Source organism: Ceratotherium simum, chromosome 19 (genome assembly GCF_057802395.1).
Source record: "Ceratotherium simum simum isolate JZ-2026a chromosome 19, ASM5780239v1, whole genome shotgun sequence".
In the NCBI taxonomy this organism is placed as follows: domain Eukaryota; kingdom Metazoa; phylum Chordata; class Mammalia; order Perissodactyla; family Rhinocerotidae; genus Ceratotherium; species Ceratotherium simum.
Genome location: NC_141918.1, coordinates 5,110,072 through 5,125,421, shown reverse-complemented (window position 1 = coordinate 5,125,421; position 15,350 = coordinate 5,110,072). Strand labels below are relative to the sequence as shown.

The following is a 15,350-nucleotide window of genomic DNA, read 5'->3' as shown; positions in this document are numbered from 1 at the left end:
GTCCAATAGCCAGTATGATTAATAATTTTTGAGTATTACAAATACACAAGGGTATCAGTACAGTAGAGAAATACAATTAGCTGTTAAATAACTAATTAATGATGACTTATTACATAAATATTGACACCTGAATTAATTATTGGAATCAAGAACAGTGCTGTCCAGTAGAAATATAATACAAGCTACATATGTAATTTTAAATTTTCTAGTAACAGTGAACAGGTGAAATTATCAATTTTAATAACATTTTATTTACTCCATTATATCCAAAATATTGTCATTTCAACATGTAATCAATATTTCAAAATGTACACTGCTTCAGTATTCAAATTTAATTAGAAATTCAGTTCTTCAGTTGCGTAGCTACATTTCAAGTGCTCTGTAGCCACGTGGTTAGTAGCTACCTTATTGGACAGCAGAGGGTTCAGATCAGTGATTTTTCAACCTTTTTTTAATTTAATTAAGAGAGCTACATTAGTTCTTAACCATTTTAGGTTATATATTGCTTTGTCAAGTTGATGAAATCTGCAGTCCTTTGCCCAGAAAATGCATAAAGGCATATCCACACAAAATTTGGACCATTTCAAGGAGTTCCTGGAGTCCTTCTGTAGAACATTTATAGTGGGTACACGGACTGGATATTTAGACCTTTGTCAGTAGTCTTAATGTAAAACAAAAAGATACACAGACTCCTCAGGCAGGTTAAGTGTAATTGTTTGTTAGAAAAAACTTGACTACTACTACTACCACCACCACCACCACCACCACCACACACACACACCCCCACCCACACACCCCCCCCCACACACACACACACCCCTCCCCTGCCCACCCTCCCCTCATCCTTAGGGAAAACCACTAATCTAAAGAAAGTCACTGTACTGTGGGATTTGCCTTCTCCCTCTGCTACTGGCCCTGACCTTTTGTGAATCTCTTGATGGTTTTTTCTTGATATTTACGAAGTAAAACTCAAACCCATAACAAAAAATACCATTATGAAGAAGCATTCTCTTCAAAAGCAGTTTCCATATCTTTATGGATTTCCTTTAGAATATTGCATTGCAGATCACCCACCACAAGCAAATAAAACTTCAGATTTTTGGAAGAACAAAAGCTAGTGGTAGTACATGTATGTCATCTTTTTCCTTCATCAAAAAGGCTAATAGCGTTTTTTTTTTAACCACGGAAGGGCAGTTCATCATGATCTCCAGATCCTACAGATTTAGAATTTGATCTATAGACTTTTCTTTTATTTTTTTTATAAAGTATAATGGCCCTTATCATGATGTTTGTTACAGTCGGATTTTAATCATGGTACTGGTGGCACACACAGTGAATTTGACTGATAAATGCAATCAGTATTGCTTATGATTATAAATTAGTCATTTGCCATTCGATTACATAAGGAGATAGGACTGTTTCAAAAAGAGCCTGTGAAGAAAACTGCCAGTTAGTTGTTTTTTTAATCCTCTTTAAACAATTCTAGAATATAATCCGTGACCAAGAGTAACTTATTTCTACTCTTGTACATAGGATAGATGAAGAATGTCAAAGCCATGGTAATTTTTCTCTAGAATGTAACTGAGGTAAATTATGTCAGTAGACGTACTCCTAAACCTCTTGCATAGTAGTATTAGGAGAGGAGATCCTTTTTACTTCTGAGGAATGTAAGGAAATATTTAAATATAAACTCTTCTCTGATATTATGATCATCACATCCAAAGGGGGATCAAATAAGAGTTAGAATCATTCCAGTCTTGATAGTTACTTTTTCTTCCATCCCTAGTAGAAAAAGTGATTAGAGGAAAGGAAAGGGGGATGATAATGCTTGCTTATTTATTCAGGTTACCAAGTTAAAAGGTCGTGGATTTTATACAAAGATTATTTTCCATAATTGAGCTTCTTGAAGGTAGAATACAGAAAAACCCTGTGTTTAATGAGGTAAATAAAGTGCTTTGTGGTTATTAAGCTCCATATAAGTAAACAGGGTCATTTGTGTAATGAAAACAGCGCTCATGCATTAGAATGTGTAGTGAAGGTAGTAGGAGTAAGAAACCTTCGCTAATCCCAGTTCTATCATAATTTTCAGTATTAACGTAGATGAGTTATTTATTTGCTCTGAGTTTCATTTCCCTCATGTGAAGTCATTAATGACTTCAATAAGGATCTTTCCTCCTCTGTGAGTTTTAAGTAGAAAATAAATAATAGTATTAAACTATTAGCTTTCTGTTCTTTTTCTCCCTTTAGTAAAAAAAAAAAAAAATTAGGATTATGTTATTATATGTATATAAGTATAGCAATGGCCTACAACTAGTTTGAGGGTCAAATAAAAAAGCAATTCCATATATTAAGTGTGCTGTTGTTCCCTTTTAGCAGATTGTAAGAACAGTGCTCTTGTACCAGGAAGCATTCAAGTAAATGGCCATGGAGGGCAGCCGTCGAAACTTGTGAAGAGGGGACCTGGAAGGAAACCTAAGGTAGAAGTTAATACCAATAGTGGTGAAGTTATACACAAAAAAAGGGGTAGAAAGCCCAAAAAGCTACAGCACACAAAGCCAGAAAATTCAGAGCAAAATAACGTGCATCCCATCAGAGATGAAGTAGTTCCTTCTTCAACATGCAATTTTCTTTCTGAAGCTAATATTGTAAAGGAGGATTTGTTACAGAAAAAGAGTCGTGGAGGCAGAAAACCCAAAAGGAAGATGAAGACACAAAAACTAGACTCAGATCTCATAGTTACAAATGTTAAAATGCTAAGGAGAAGTAACCGAAAAAAGACAGATGATCCTATGGATGAGGAAGAAGAGTTTGAGGAACTTAAAGCCTCTGAACCCCACATGAGAACTCGAAACCAAGGTCGAAGGACAGCTTTCTATAATGAGGATGACTCTGAAGAGGAGCAAAGGCAGCTGCTGTTCGAAGACACCTCTTTGACTTTTGGAACTTCTAGTAGAGGACGAGTCCGAAAGTTGACTGAAAAAGCAAAAGCTAATTTAATTGGTTGGTAACTTGTACCAAAATATTTTACTTCAAAATCATAAAGCAGGTACAGTTAAGGAATATGTAGAACTAAGGCTTCTGCTTCCTTGCTGCTATGATGGATTAGGGAATGTTATGATTTGATTTGCAAAAAAACCAACAAATTTCCAAGACACTTCACTTCTTTAAATGAATATATATATATAAATATATACATATATATTTTAAATGTTTGCTATTTATTGCCCTTAGATAGGTTATGTATTTCAACATTCATTTCATTCACTGTTCAAAACAAAAGAAATTGAGGACCTATAATGAATTCCCAGTTTATTTCTGGAAAAGACAGTTCTGCTACACTCTTAAGGAGCATAATATTCCTAGTGATAAAGCATTTCATGTTAAAATGAATTATTTTTGACCAAGCCAGGTACATTTCTATCATACAGAAGTCGTGCCCCTAGGAAGACAGATGTTATCAGAGTAGCAGTAAGTTAAGAAGTGTTTTCTCTAAAGATAAATATAAAATTCCCACCATTTGATACCCTAAAAAGTTTAATTTTAAATTGTAGAATGTTCATCTACAAAGAATCTAGAGGAGGCTTTTGCTGTATTCCATTTCTGCCAAACGTAAGAGAAAATGTACTGATGAAAAGGAAACATATCCACATTGGAAAACATTTGACTGTCTAATTTTTCAGACCTTGATTCTTATATCAATCACTCAATCTCTGTTTATTGTGCCAAAGACTGAGAATCAGTGCAGTGGAAAGCCTGTTTTTGACTGTCAAGACAGCATACACTTTTCAATATTGGAAAGGCTGTATATTATTCTAAAGAGCAAGTTATTAAAGAGTTATGCTGAGATGTATCTTTTTTTGGTACTAATAGTAGAAAATAATGCACTGGTGGGTCCTTTGACAGAGATGTTTTAGAGAAAATGTTTAAGTGGTTAAAGGATTCAAGGAAAATACAGGAAAAAGGTATGGGATTTGATGTTTACTTGTTGATCTGGATTAATGTCATTTCTAAAGTTTAGACATATCTAATAGGCTAAAATGACTTACAAAGAAATGTGTCTGTGTGTGTATGTGTATATATTGCTAAATGGGTATAATTAAATATATATACAAACACATACTTATATACTATTACCCAGGTATAAATTCTTTTTTCAGGATTTTTTAGATAGTGGTAGAATAAAAATAATTTTAAAATGTCATACTTTATAGTTTAATTTTAAGGGGAAGATTGGTTATTTTCAATTATTAAAGGTTAAAATAGGCCAAATCACTTTTTATGCAATCATGTTTTATACAGTGGTCTCATTGCACATTGTGTTTTTTCTGCACTTTTTACGGTATCCTTATCACGCTGGTATGTCAATATACACCCTGAAGAAAAATTCCATTTAATGATTGTGCCTTGTATTCTCTTATTTTTTGCATCATTAGTAAAATTAAGTTGTCTATTGTAAATGATAACTATATGACTTAGGAGAATGTATTGCTATATGTACTGCTATGGGAAAGGAAAGCAGTTATTTATTTGTTTATGGTACAGTTAGTTATTTTATACCTTAAAAACCAACAAATACCATTTCTATTGTTTAAAAATTATTGTCCATTTTTTTAAAAGTTTAAAGAATGTAGTATTTTCTGAGGACTGGTATGGTACAAAAATGTAACCAAAATTTTCAGATACTACATTTTTAAAAAGTGAGGATGGCAAAATATGTATCAGCATGACCCTGATGTAGAAAATAAAGTCTTTAATTGAACCTTGGCAAATACAATACATAATTATGTCTTTACTCATTTCTGGTAGGGATAAATGTTAGCTGTCATTTAATTGTCTTGAAGAAGAGTGGAAAGTGATGCATTTGGGCTTTTTAGATCGTTTGTAACTAAATTTGTACAGAACTCCTCCTGTGAAATTAAGTAAACCATTTTCCAGATCTTAACTGGATTGCTGTGATTTTGCAGTTGAAAAATAATTTCCAATTTTTCAGGTTTTTTGTATATTTATTTTTTTCTAACAGATATATTTAACTATATAATTAAAATTCAGTAGTTAAACTCTTCATAATGCAGAAATGGATGGCTTGGTTGTGTAGTAAAATGAGTCTTTCAGTTACACCATTATTGAAAATAATAGTGTCTATGTTTGAAATTTAAGTCATTAAAGTAATTTGTTGCTTTTGAAGGCAATCTATTTGAAACGTAATTTCCTGATGTTATCTGCATTGTGTTGGGAAAAAAAGACTATAAATCCATTTTTATAAAAAATGTGTACAGTTTTAAGGTGTATACAGAAAAAGGAAGAGCGTACAGTCTTAGAGTGGAATGTGCCTCTACGATGTACCAGTTAGTTCTAACTCTTGAGCAAAGAAATGAGTATTTATCATCTTACCAGCAACAAGTAAACGTATTACTCCTGTTGTAAAGACACTGTATATTTATGACCTTATTTGGACATTATTAGACACTGGTTTCTTAGTAAAGCAAAATGACTTGGATCAGATTCTTTGTAATTGAAACACTTAAAAATATATTAGTAATACCAGATATATTTAGATTTTATAGTTTTATAATTTAGCTTCTATACATTGGAAAATTTGAATTGAGAAATTTAAGTCATCACCATATTTTGGTTCCGTTTGACCACTTGGAAAAATTGTCCTCTTGGAGACAGTGACACCATGTATGTACTGTTTATAGGCCAAACGGAAATGCTGGCAGTTGTCTTAGGTGAGCAATAAAAAATCTCAAGTTTACTGAAAGTTTCAGAAATATAACTTGTTACATGCATGGAAAATGTAAATTTATGTATTTTTAAGTACATGACTCTAATATTCTCTCCCTCCACCCTAACATTTTCAAGTCCCAATCCAATCTTATAAAATCATAAAATGTTGGAAATAAGTAGTTAAAACATCCAATCTAATTACAGTCTCACAACGCTGGGCAATGGATATATACCTTCTTAAAATTTTATCCTTTGCAACCTGCTATTATGGCATTGGATTATTTTCTACATATATTTATGTACTAAGGATTCATTGGTCTTGTTTCCATTGTCTTTATTATTGCACAGCTTCACTACAAATTTGAAGACTTATTTGATAGCATTATTACAAAACTATCTTCCTCCTTAAATTTAATTAGAATAACTGTATAGAATATTTGTGAGCTTGATTAGGTCACATCTGAGGTGTGAGTTTGGCCGAATTTAGCATCACTTGGAAATTAATTACATAAGATAAACACTGATCAGCAAATAGATCCTCGCACAGCATGTATGTTAACATCTAGAACTGTCCCTTATCTGCAGTGCAGTAGATTAACAAATATATTCAAACATTGTTAGTTATGTCATATTAGCAACATTTACATGTTTTAAAATATGATTTGTAATATAAATTAGTTCTTCCAGTTAATAGCATTTACTTTAATTCTAGCATTCCGTTTTATACATACAAACATAACCTGTGTATCTCTCTCCAATGTCAACTGGAAGCAGTTTTGATTTTCAGTTTTCTATCTGATGAAAACACATTGTTATTCTGAATGTTTTTCTTCACCTGAAATTTATTTTTGAGTAGGTTGAAAGGACCAAGATACTTGAGTGTTTAAAGGGCTTACAAGTATTCTTCCTATATGCAGGAAATACATAATTTTAAAAGTCATAACAGGGGAAGTACTTTTATGTTCTGTGAATTACTCCCTTACTTAAAAAGTATATTTTACATAACAGGTTGAGACATGGTTTAGTTATATTTAGGTGAGAACTTATTTTCCTATTAAAATTGGAAAAATATACATTTTCCTTCCCTCCTTGAACTTCCCCTCAGTTCCCCAAATTTCCAAGTGATTTAAACTAAATTAATATTACGTTTACTAAGAAACTGTTTTTGTTCTTAATTATACTGAGCTAAGCACTCCAAATGAAAAGTCATTTTGTACTATATAGTACCCAAGAGGTCACACTGAGTTAGAAGACTGTAGGTACCACTTTTGACGCTCCAGAGATAAACTTCGTACACTCTGCAGTAAAACAATTAGAAAATATTATGAGCTATAAAGATATATTATTTTTTGTTTTGATAGCTCTGTGTCAAAATACTTTTTTAATGCAGATAAAATCATCAGGAAATTAACCTTTTACGGCACAAACCAAATACATGGTAGTGGGTGGCTATGAGTTTCTACATTTAAGGAGCTGAGTGAGTAGGTTTGAGATGATAGTACACACGCGTAGGATGCAGGTGCACACGTGCTCCTTCTAAGATTGTGCGTGTTGATTAATCACAGTGATAAACTATAAATTGAGACAAAAGAAAGTTACATTTTTGGACCATATTAAAACTGCAAGAAGGTGAGGTCTTATTAAAGATCTTTTAGAAAACTGTTAAATCCTGTCACAATGTTTAGACATGTAGAATGTAGCTCAATTTTTAAAAAGTAACTGACCTAGAGGGTTAAAGTTGAAACTGACACATTTTCAAATTAAAATTATGCTTATTTTGTACAGAAAGCGATGTTAAACACAAGCAAATGTGTTGTATGTAATAAGTAACACAGAGTTTAAAGACAAATTAATTATTTAGCTTTATTGAGGTTTTTGTTTGTTTTCCTTTCGGAAGCCTGGAGTATCATGTTATAAGCGAAGTCTCACGCCAGAATAGCAGCGCCCTTTCTTTTTGTACATATTGACTGGACCTTTCTTTACTGTTACGTGAACACTTTCTATGTTAGTTTTGATGCATAATTCTTTGAATCCTTTTATACAAACTAGAATGTATGTGTAAGAATTCCTGTCCCTGCAATGTAGTAACTACAAACTTATTTTTAAATAAATAGAAAACTTGTTTTTCTAAGCTATTTTGTGGAGCCTCGTGATTTATTATTTGTCTCTTTTTTTTTGGCACCACATGAAGCACTCAGTACATAATTTCAACAGGCAGTATACCAAAGAATTTGTTATGTAAATGCTGGCACATTAAGAGTTTCCAATGCCCTGTCTGTTTAGCAAAATATTAAGATAACTAGCCAATTAAAGACTGTGGGTACCCTAATGTCATTTAATTCCAAAATAACTGAAGGTTAAAAATAAGTCATTTGCCTTTTTTTTTTTTTTTTTTAAAGATTTTATTTATTTTCCCCCAAAGCCCCAGTAGATAGTTGTATGTCATAGCTGCACATCCTTCCAGTTGCTGTATGTGGGACGCGGCCTCAGCATGGCCGGAGAAGCAGTGCGTCGGTGCGCGCCCAGGATCCGAACCCGGGCTGCTAGCAATGGAGAGCGCGCACTTAACCGCTAAGCCATGGGGCCGGCCCAAGTCATTTGCCTTTTAATGTATACACTTAAAAAAATTGATTTGTTATTATGTATAAGTTACTGTACTGGGTAATAAATACTTCAGTATTTAGATATTTCTGTAAGATATATTTCAAAGGAATAGTTTGCACAAGTATTTTCTCAAAAATGTGAAGTGAAATTTCTGGGGAAAAAATCAAATGGAGGAATGAGGAAAAAGTTTCACTTGTTAAGCAGTTATCCAAAATGAGATAAAGCTGTTGCTGTTTTCCTAGAAATTTGTTCAGATTGGCATACATTTTTATTGACTTACTGAGAAGCCCAATTTTAGTATGAAGAATACATAAGGCTATAATAAATGACAATTCAGGTTAAGCACATGAGGGGGTGATTTGTGATTTTGTGCTATTAATGATCACTTCCCCATAAGAAATTTTGCTTAAATGGCTTTGTATAAAATCAATTTCTAAGTTGAGGAAAGCAGGTAAACATTCTTGAGTATCTTTTCTTTTTCTCTCTAAGGTATGCTGATACTAATACCTAGTATACTTAGAAGAACCAGCCAAGAAAAATTAATTTTCAGCAACCACTTTCTACCGGTTTCTCTTTTGTAGTAACATCAACTTTATGTTCTAGGCTAATTTTCCCCATTATTTAAGAAAGAACAGTAAGATTAAAAAAGCACAAAACTTATGTTCCTTGCAATATAATACCTTGTATTTGTAATCTTTTCACACTTAACACGTTTACCATATATCGATTACTCTTTGTTTTTGTTTGGGAAAAGAATAGTGGGAAGGAGTCAGTGAAGTATCTTTCTGCCTAATAAGCTAGACAGGTTGGCAGCACGGTATAATGGAATGAACCAGACATGGAGTTGAGTAATTTCATCTCTTGGAGCTTCACTTTCCTCATCTGTAAAGTAAAACAATTGATTAGATATTCTGCAAGGTCTAATGCAGTTCAAATAGCCTATGAGTATTTCTCATGTGTATATTGTCCTGTAAACTCATGGCTCAATCTTGGCTTTTCTATTTAGTCTCTAAATAAAATATGCCATTTAATGTATAGCTTTCAAGCAAACTGTGTCTGTGGCCATGACCTGATTGTAATAAGTGTGAGATATAATGAGGAGTTTTGACTGTTGGTTGCAACACACTATAAATTGTGAGTTGAGTTGAAATATTTGTTTAGTATTAATAAAAAGTACTCAAGTTTGTGATTTTCCAGGGCCCTCTGGGAAATCTCAAAGATAGTTTCCTTGTAAAACACATCCTGAAATTTTTATTTTAGGATCCAGTCTTGGGAAAGCAAAATCAAAAGTTTTCAGAGGCGATTTAATCACTTGACAAGATAGGATCACTGGTGCCTGAGAATAATAATTGGTTTCTCGTTTAATAAAAATGAAATAAAATATTTAAAAATAAATATAGAAGGCAGAACAATTTTAAGGAAACATCTTTCACAACTGAGAAACTTTTGTTCTTTGTTTTGGTCTTTTAATAAGGACATTATAGAGACAGAACAAAAATGAAATACAGAAAAATCTATCTGAACATTATACAGAAGTTAAAGTGCACCTTAGTCTTCTTTCGAGCTCTTTAAGAACGATTTTTTATTTTAACAGAGAAAACCAAATTCTAGTTTGGTATTGACATCATACGGAGCAGGAAAGGTTTCTTAAGCTCTTCCTTCCCCCTCCTCGTGAATAGGTTCATCAAAGCTGGGGTAATTACGCCAAATTTTTAACACACTTTATAGTTTCTTTTCAGTTTCTTATTCCCTCTTCTGATAGATACTCAAGTTTTTCATGTTTTGGAACAAATATACACTTCAGGACAAACTTGGTCCTTGAAAAACAAACTCATTCCGTTATTCTGACACTTAATTGTATTTCTCTGTCACTACTTAGCCTTCATCTCAGCTGCCTATATTAATTACGAATTTTAACCAAAGTAACTAACTTCTATTTCACAGAGAAAACTGAAAGGAAAGTAACTGAAAACTGTCATATGCAAGCATTTTTGCAGAATAGCAAAGCTCATGAATACACATAACACAATTTTGAAACCTTAATGTTGCAAAAATGAACATGTTCATTAAATACATGACCCAAAGATAGCCACTCCATAGTATACAAATAAAGAAGAAAAGGTAAATAAAATTATGCCTAGTGAGCAATATTTCAGTATTGAATCTTACAATTAAATACGTATATAATGATTATCCATTAACTCAATTTAATATTAGTCCAAATTTTAAGCTACCTGAGGATCTTGGAAGTCATGTTCAAGCTGACATACTATAAAATGTGATTACTGTTATAAAAACATTTGTCAGAATTGTTCAATTTATTTGAACACATTTTATGTTTTTAGCTATTCCAAATATTATGTAAGAGTAATATTAGCTTATCTAGTCAGTAGACCAGCATAAGAAATTTAGGGGCTTCAGATTAACTCATCTCTTCTTGAGAAAGCAAACCCAGTCTTCATTAAAAAATAAAACATATTCTTGTATTTTACTCCATACTTATGTAGAAAAGACACAGCCATTGTTTTTTAAAGATTTTATTTATTTTATTTTTTCCCCCCAAAGCCCCAGTAGATAGTTGTATGTCATAGCTGCACATCCTTCTAGTTGCTGTATGTGGGACTCGGCCTCAGGATGGACGGAGAAGTGGTGCCTCGATGCGGACCCGGGATCCGAACCCGGGCCACCAGCATTGCAGCGCGCGCACTTAACCACCAAGCCACAGGGCCGGCCCGCCATTGTTTTTTAAAAACCAAAATTATTAAATCAGTTTAATTTGCCCAAAGATTCACCTTAATTATATGAACTGGGATTCTTACATTAAAATGTTTGTGAGCTAGTTGTTTTTGTAAGAAAGATTGATTTTAACGTCTCTTACTTAAAAGTACTAGATATTCAATTTCCCTGTTTTCTGTGAATTGGGGAAATATTAGATTTATAAAAATGCATTTATCTCTATAAACCAAAAGCGCTCCTTTAAAGTCCTTTTAAGAGATGTTATAGTTCAACTTATTAATACCCTCTAGGAGTAGGAAGTCATTTCACACTTGACAAGAGCGTAAAGGCTTTTCTTAGTTATAGATGCAAACCCAGAGATCTCACAGCGTCAATTCTACAGCTTTAGCTGCAAGTCAAACATAAACACAAACACAAAATCTCACTAGTGCAGATTTTAAAAAGTTGTTTTCCTTTCTTAACTGATTTGAGCTCACAAAGAGAAAAATAGAAAACAAAGAGACAAGATTTTAAAACCATCTCGCACCCAACAGAGGTTAGATCATGTCTCAGACCATAAAACAAAATTACCCAATCATTACCGCCACCAACAAACAGCCTATCAGTCACGAACAAACCAAAAGCAAAACCAATCCACGACAGCACATAGAAAAGTAACCCATATCAAAGATTTTATTCAACGCAATGAGAGAGCCAGTAAGATGCTAAGACCAGTTCAAAGAGCATTTGAAGAGGTAGGTATTTACAGAGAATTTAATATTATGTTAAGATTTCTGGAGGAGTTATGCCACAAAAATGGTGGAGTAGGGATTTCAAAACTCCAGCCCTCCACTAAACTGCCAAAATAGGTCCGAATCAACCTTTTCAGAACTCTAGAATCTCATGAAAAACGACTACCAGGGGAATGTTTAATGAAGAAAGAAGTTGCTGAATTTCAGTAAAAGCGTTATGTTACGGCATTTTAACTTACCCACCTACCATTCCCTACCCTCCTTCTGGTGGTGGCAGCAGGGCCCATGAACATGGCAGCTTGCACCCTGGTACCAGAGGAGGGAGCCACATGGGCCTGGTTCTAAAAGAATTGTAGTTCTATGTTTTGATTGTCTAGTGGCTCCCTGACCAGTCAGCTCAGAGGCTTGCCTTTATTTCACCCACCTATGAACTTTCTCAGGGCTGAAGTGGCCCCTTGGGTGGAGTTTGTCAAAAGGTTTTAAAGGCAAATATACCAGCCACAGCCGCCCAAAGCAAGGGAGAACAGATGCGGCAAGCAGCAGAGAGACCAAAAAGCTTAGAAGGAAGATAGTACATGGGAGAATAAAGGCTTTGAAAAGCTCCCACGTACGTTGGGTGGTCTAGGCGGCCACATGCACATCACGTGGCTTGTCGTGAAGGCTTGATTCATACTCAGAAAAGACCTGAGACAATGCTAAACTTTCACCTCTGTCTAATCTTTGGGCTCCTCACAAGCAGGAAGAAAAGGCTAAGGCAGAGTTGTAAATACCCTGCCTAAACCTTGAAGCATGTCCCCGCACAGAGCCAATCCGGGAGGACCAGAGAGGTGTAAATTTTTTTTGGCTGTAAGTGTTTAAGGAAATCTCTGTCAAATCACTACCTGATCCCTAAACTAGTGGAGCTGAGACTTCAGTGGCCACACATGACAAAGAATACAGTCTTTACAAAAATAGTTTAGAGAACTCACTAAAACAACGACCACACACAACGAGCAGCAACAAAAAACCCTAGGGAGGGAGGAAGACTCCAATTTCCAGTTACCATATTATAATATTCAGTTTTCAACAAAAAATTGAGGCATGCAAAGAAGTAAGAAAGTATGGCCTATTCACACGAAGATAAGATTGCTGGATTAGATACAAACCTGGTTAATATTTTAAGAGCAATACCATAACTTTGTAGTTATCTTTTCCACTGAATAGAAATGATTTTTAACTCTACTGGACAAAATCTATAAGTTAACACATAATTTCTTCACTTAATCTGGGACCTTTAACCAAAATCTTAAAAGTCATGTGAAAACGACTTCATATATTCAGCTGAAACCGCAACCAAAGATTTGTGAAACAGGTAACTTCATCAAGCATTCTGCTGTTCTCATGATATAAGGACAACCCTATTAATGTAGACCACATTTATCCCAGAGAAATAATGGACATATATGGTCACTTTGCTCCTAGTTAGAGCTGTATCCTAGCCTCTGAGGTCCTGTTGGTTTGAAACCTCCTCAGGAGCTTCCCAGGTGTAATCTAAAACCAGCACCCCCTAGACAGAGGGTCGGGAGAGACTGAAGAAAGAGGCAGACTACTCCAGATTGGTTGGTGGCAGTTTTAACGAGCGAGGGAACTAACTTATGAGACTTGTCTCGGGCAGTCACCAGACAAGTAGTTTTCCTAGCTCACTTGCCAAAATCTTAAAAATTTATGTAGAGGCCTCAACTGGGTTCAGTCACGTGCCCAGTCCAGGTCACCTCAACACCACATTTCTATCTCAAGGCTGTTTACTTGGAGCATCCTCTGGGAGTGGGGAAGGCAAGTAGGATGTACATTCCAAAGACGGGAGGGGGTGGGGAGCCTCCAATTGCCCAGTCCAGCTTTTGGGTCAACTGGTGGTCATGTCTTCTTGATGACCTCCTCCAACAGGTTCCAGTTTTGTTTTTTCATATGAGTCACTAAGTTTTGCTAATCCCCGTGGCAACCTATTTTCTCTTTAACCTTAGCCAGCTGCCTCCACTTATTAAGACCTCTTGAAACATTGTCTGGAATGTATTTCTCCATCAATACTACTAAGGAACAAATTAAATGCTAATTAAGTTCTCATAGCCATATTGTTTTACAAAATAGAATGATATTAATTATTTCACTGGATACCAAACTACAATTAATAAGTTTGCTATATAAAAACAGTGCAAAACTAGGAGCAAATGAAGCAAGCTGCTTCTTCCCCTTTTCAGACATGCTATTGAATGAACAAATTCTAGCTTTTTCCTAACCACTCTAACCATTTCTTTTCTGACTCTTTTTTCACTTAAATGAAGATTTTTCTATTCTAGCTGTTTTTTCAAACTACATGTTCTCAAGTGCCAAGCTCATACTGATAGTAGTAACGATGGCTAACATGTACTACTTAAACACCATGTGCCAAGCACTGTTCTACATTCTTTACATATAGGAGCTCGTTTGGACTGCACCATAACTTTATGTGTTAGGTACAATTATTATTCCCATGTTACATTAGAGAAACTAAAACACACAGAGATTAAGTAACTTGCCCCCTACTCCCAAATGAGTTGACTGGATTGATGAGTGATTTCTATGTTGATTTATAATATTGGCTCTCAAGGCAATTCTTTCTAAGGTTGGGTCTTATTATAAAAGGCCAGTATACAGACCACCAAGAGGACCTTCTTGTACTACCCATAATCATTTTCTAATACCTAGAACTTAATATACTTCATCAATCTGGCATGGATCATATTACTTTTAATTGATCCCCAACAGGTTATCAACCAAGAGACTGCAGAAATGGAATTTGGGAAAACAGCTCCCCTGAACATAATACAGAAATGTCAGATTCTAACTGCATAAATAGAGCTTTGCAGCCTGAGAAACACTAATTCTTTTTTTCTATTACAGTTTGGATGCCTGTCCACCAATAGCCCTGATGTGCAAAATCCAGCCATTTTATTTTGGAAACAAAGTATTATATAAGTCATTTTAATGTGCTGGATATTGTGAGACCAAAACTCAGATAATGGCTTATCTTTAAAATTAAGATTCACTTCACTCAAGACTTTAAAAGAAGTTACTCTCTGGGTTAACCTTTTCATAATTCTTGTCAGTTGAAAGGCAAGCTAAGAGACACACTTTTTTTCTCGCGTTTTGAGAAAAATTTTCAATGTTCTCTTACAAGTTATTAAAATTATCTAGGAGTTAGTTAATAAATGTATTAATTTGCTGATCCCTAGTTAAAGCAAGTTTCCTTTAATTTAGATGAATGGTTAAAATGGTCTGTATTACAAATGAAATTTTATTTTGGAACACTTCATATGACTCACGCATTTTGGCTTAGTATAATATTGCAAAGATTATAAATGTAGATTCTAAATTCTGTCATCTTGTGGGTACTAAGGAGCATCTAGAAAATGTCAAGAGACCTTGAATACACCATCTGCTCACTTCCCATTGCTTCTCCCTATCTCACCTAACAGCAGTATTTTTCCAAGAAATCTAAGAAATGCCAATTTCTTGCTCCTTTGATAGAAATAGTTG

General features: G+C 34.4%; 1 protein-coding gene across 2 annotated transcripts in view; it reads left to right on the top strand.

Annotated features, from left to right (window-relative positions):
• The window catches only part of PHIP (PHIP subunit of CUL4-Ring ligase complex), a 127,651-nt gene extending 119,789 nt beyond the window's left edge, over nucleotides 1-7,862 (top strand). Inside the window, exon 40 of one of the 2 annotated variants that reach the window (XM_087443798.1) lies at nucleotides 2,377-7,862. In XM_087443798.1, the coding sequence (XP_087299924.1) occupies nucleotides 2,377-3,008 (632 nt within the window). In that variant the 3' untranslated portion in view covers nucleotides 3,009-7,862. Of the gene's footprint in view, nucleotides 1-2,373 lie in introns of both variants that reach the window. The other variant, XM_087443797.1, reaches the window with a different exon arrangement.
• The last annotated feature ends 7,488 nt before the right edge of the window (nucleotides 7,863-15,350 follow it).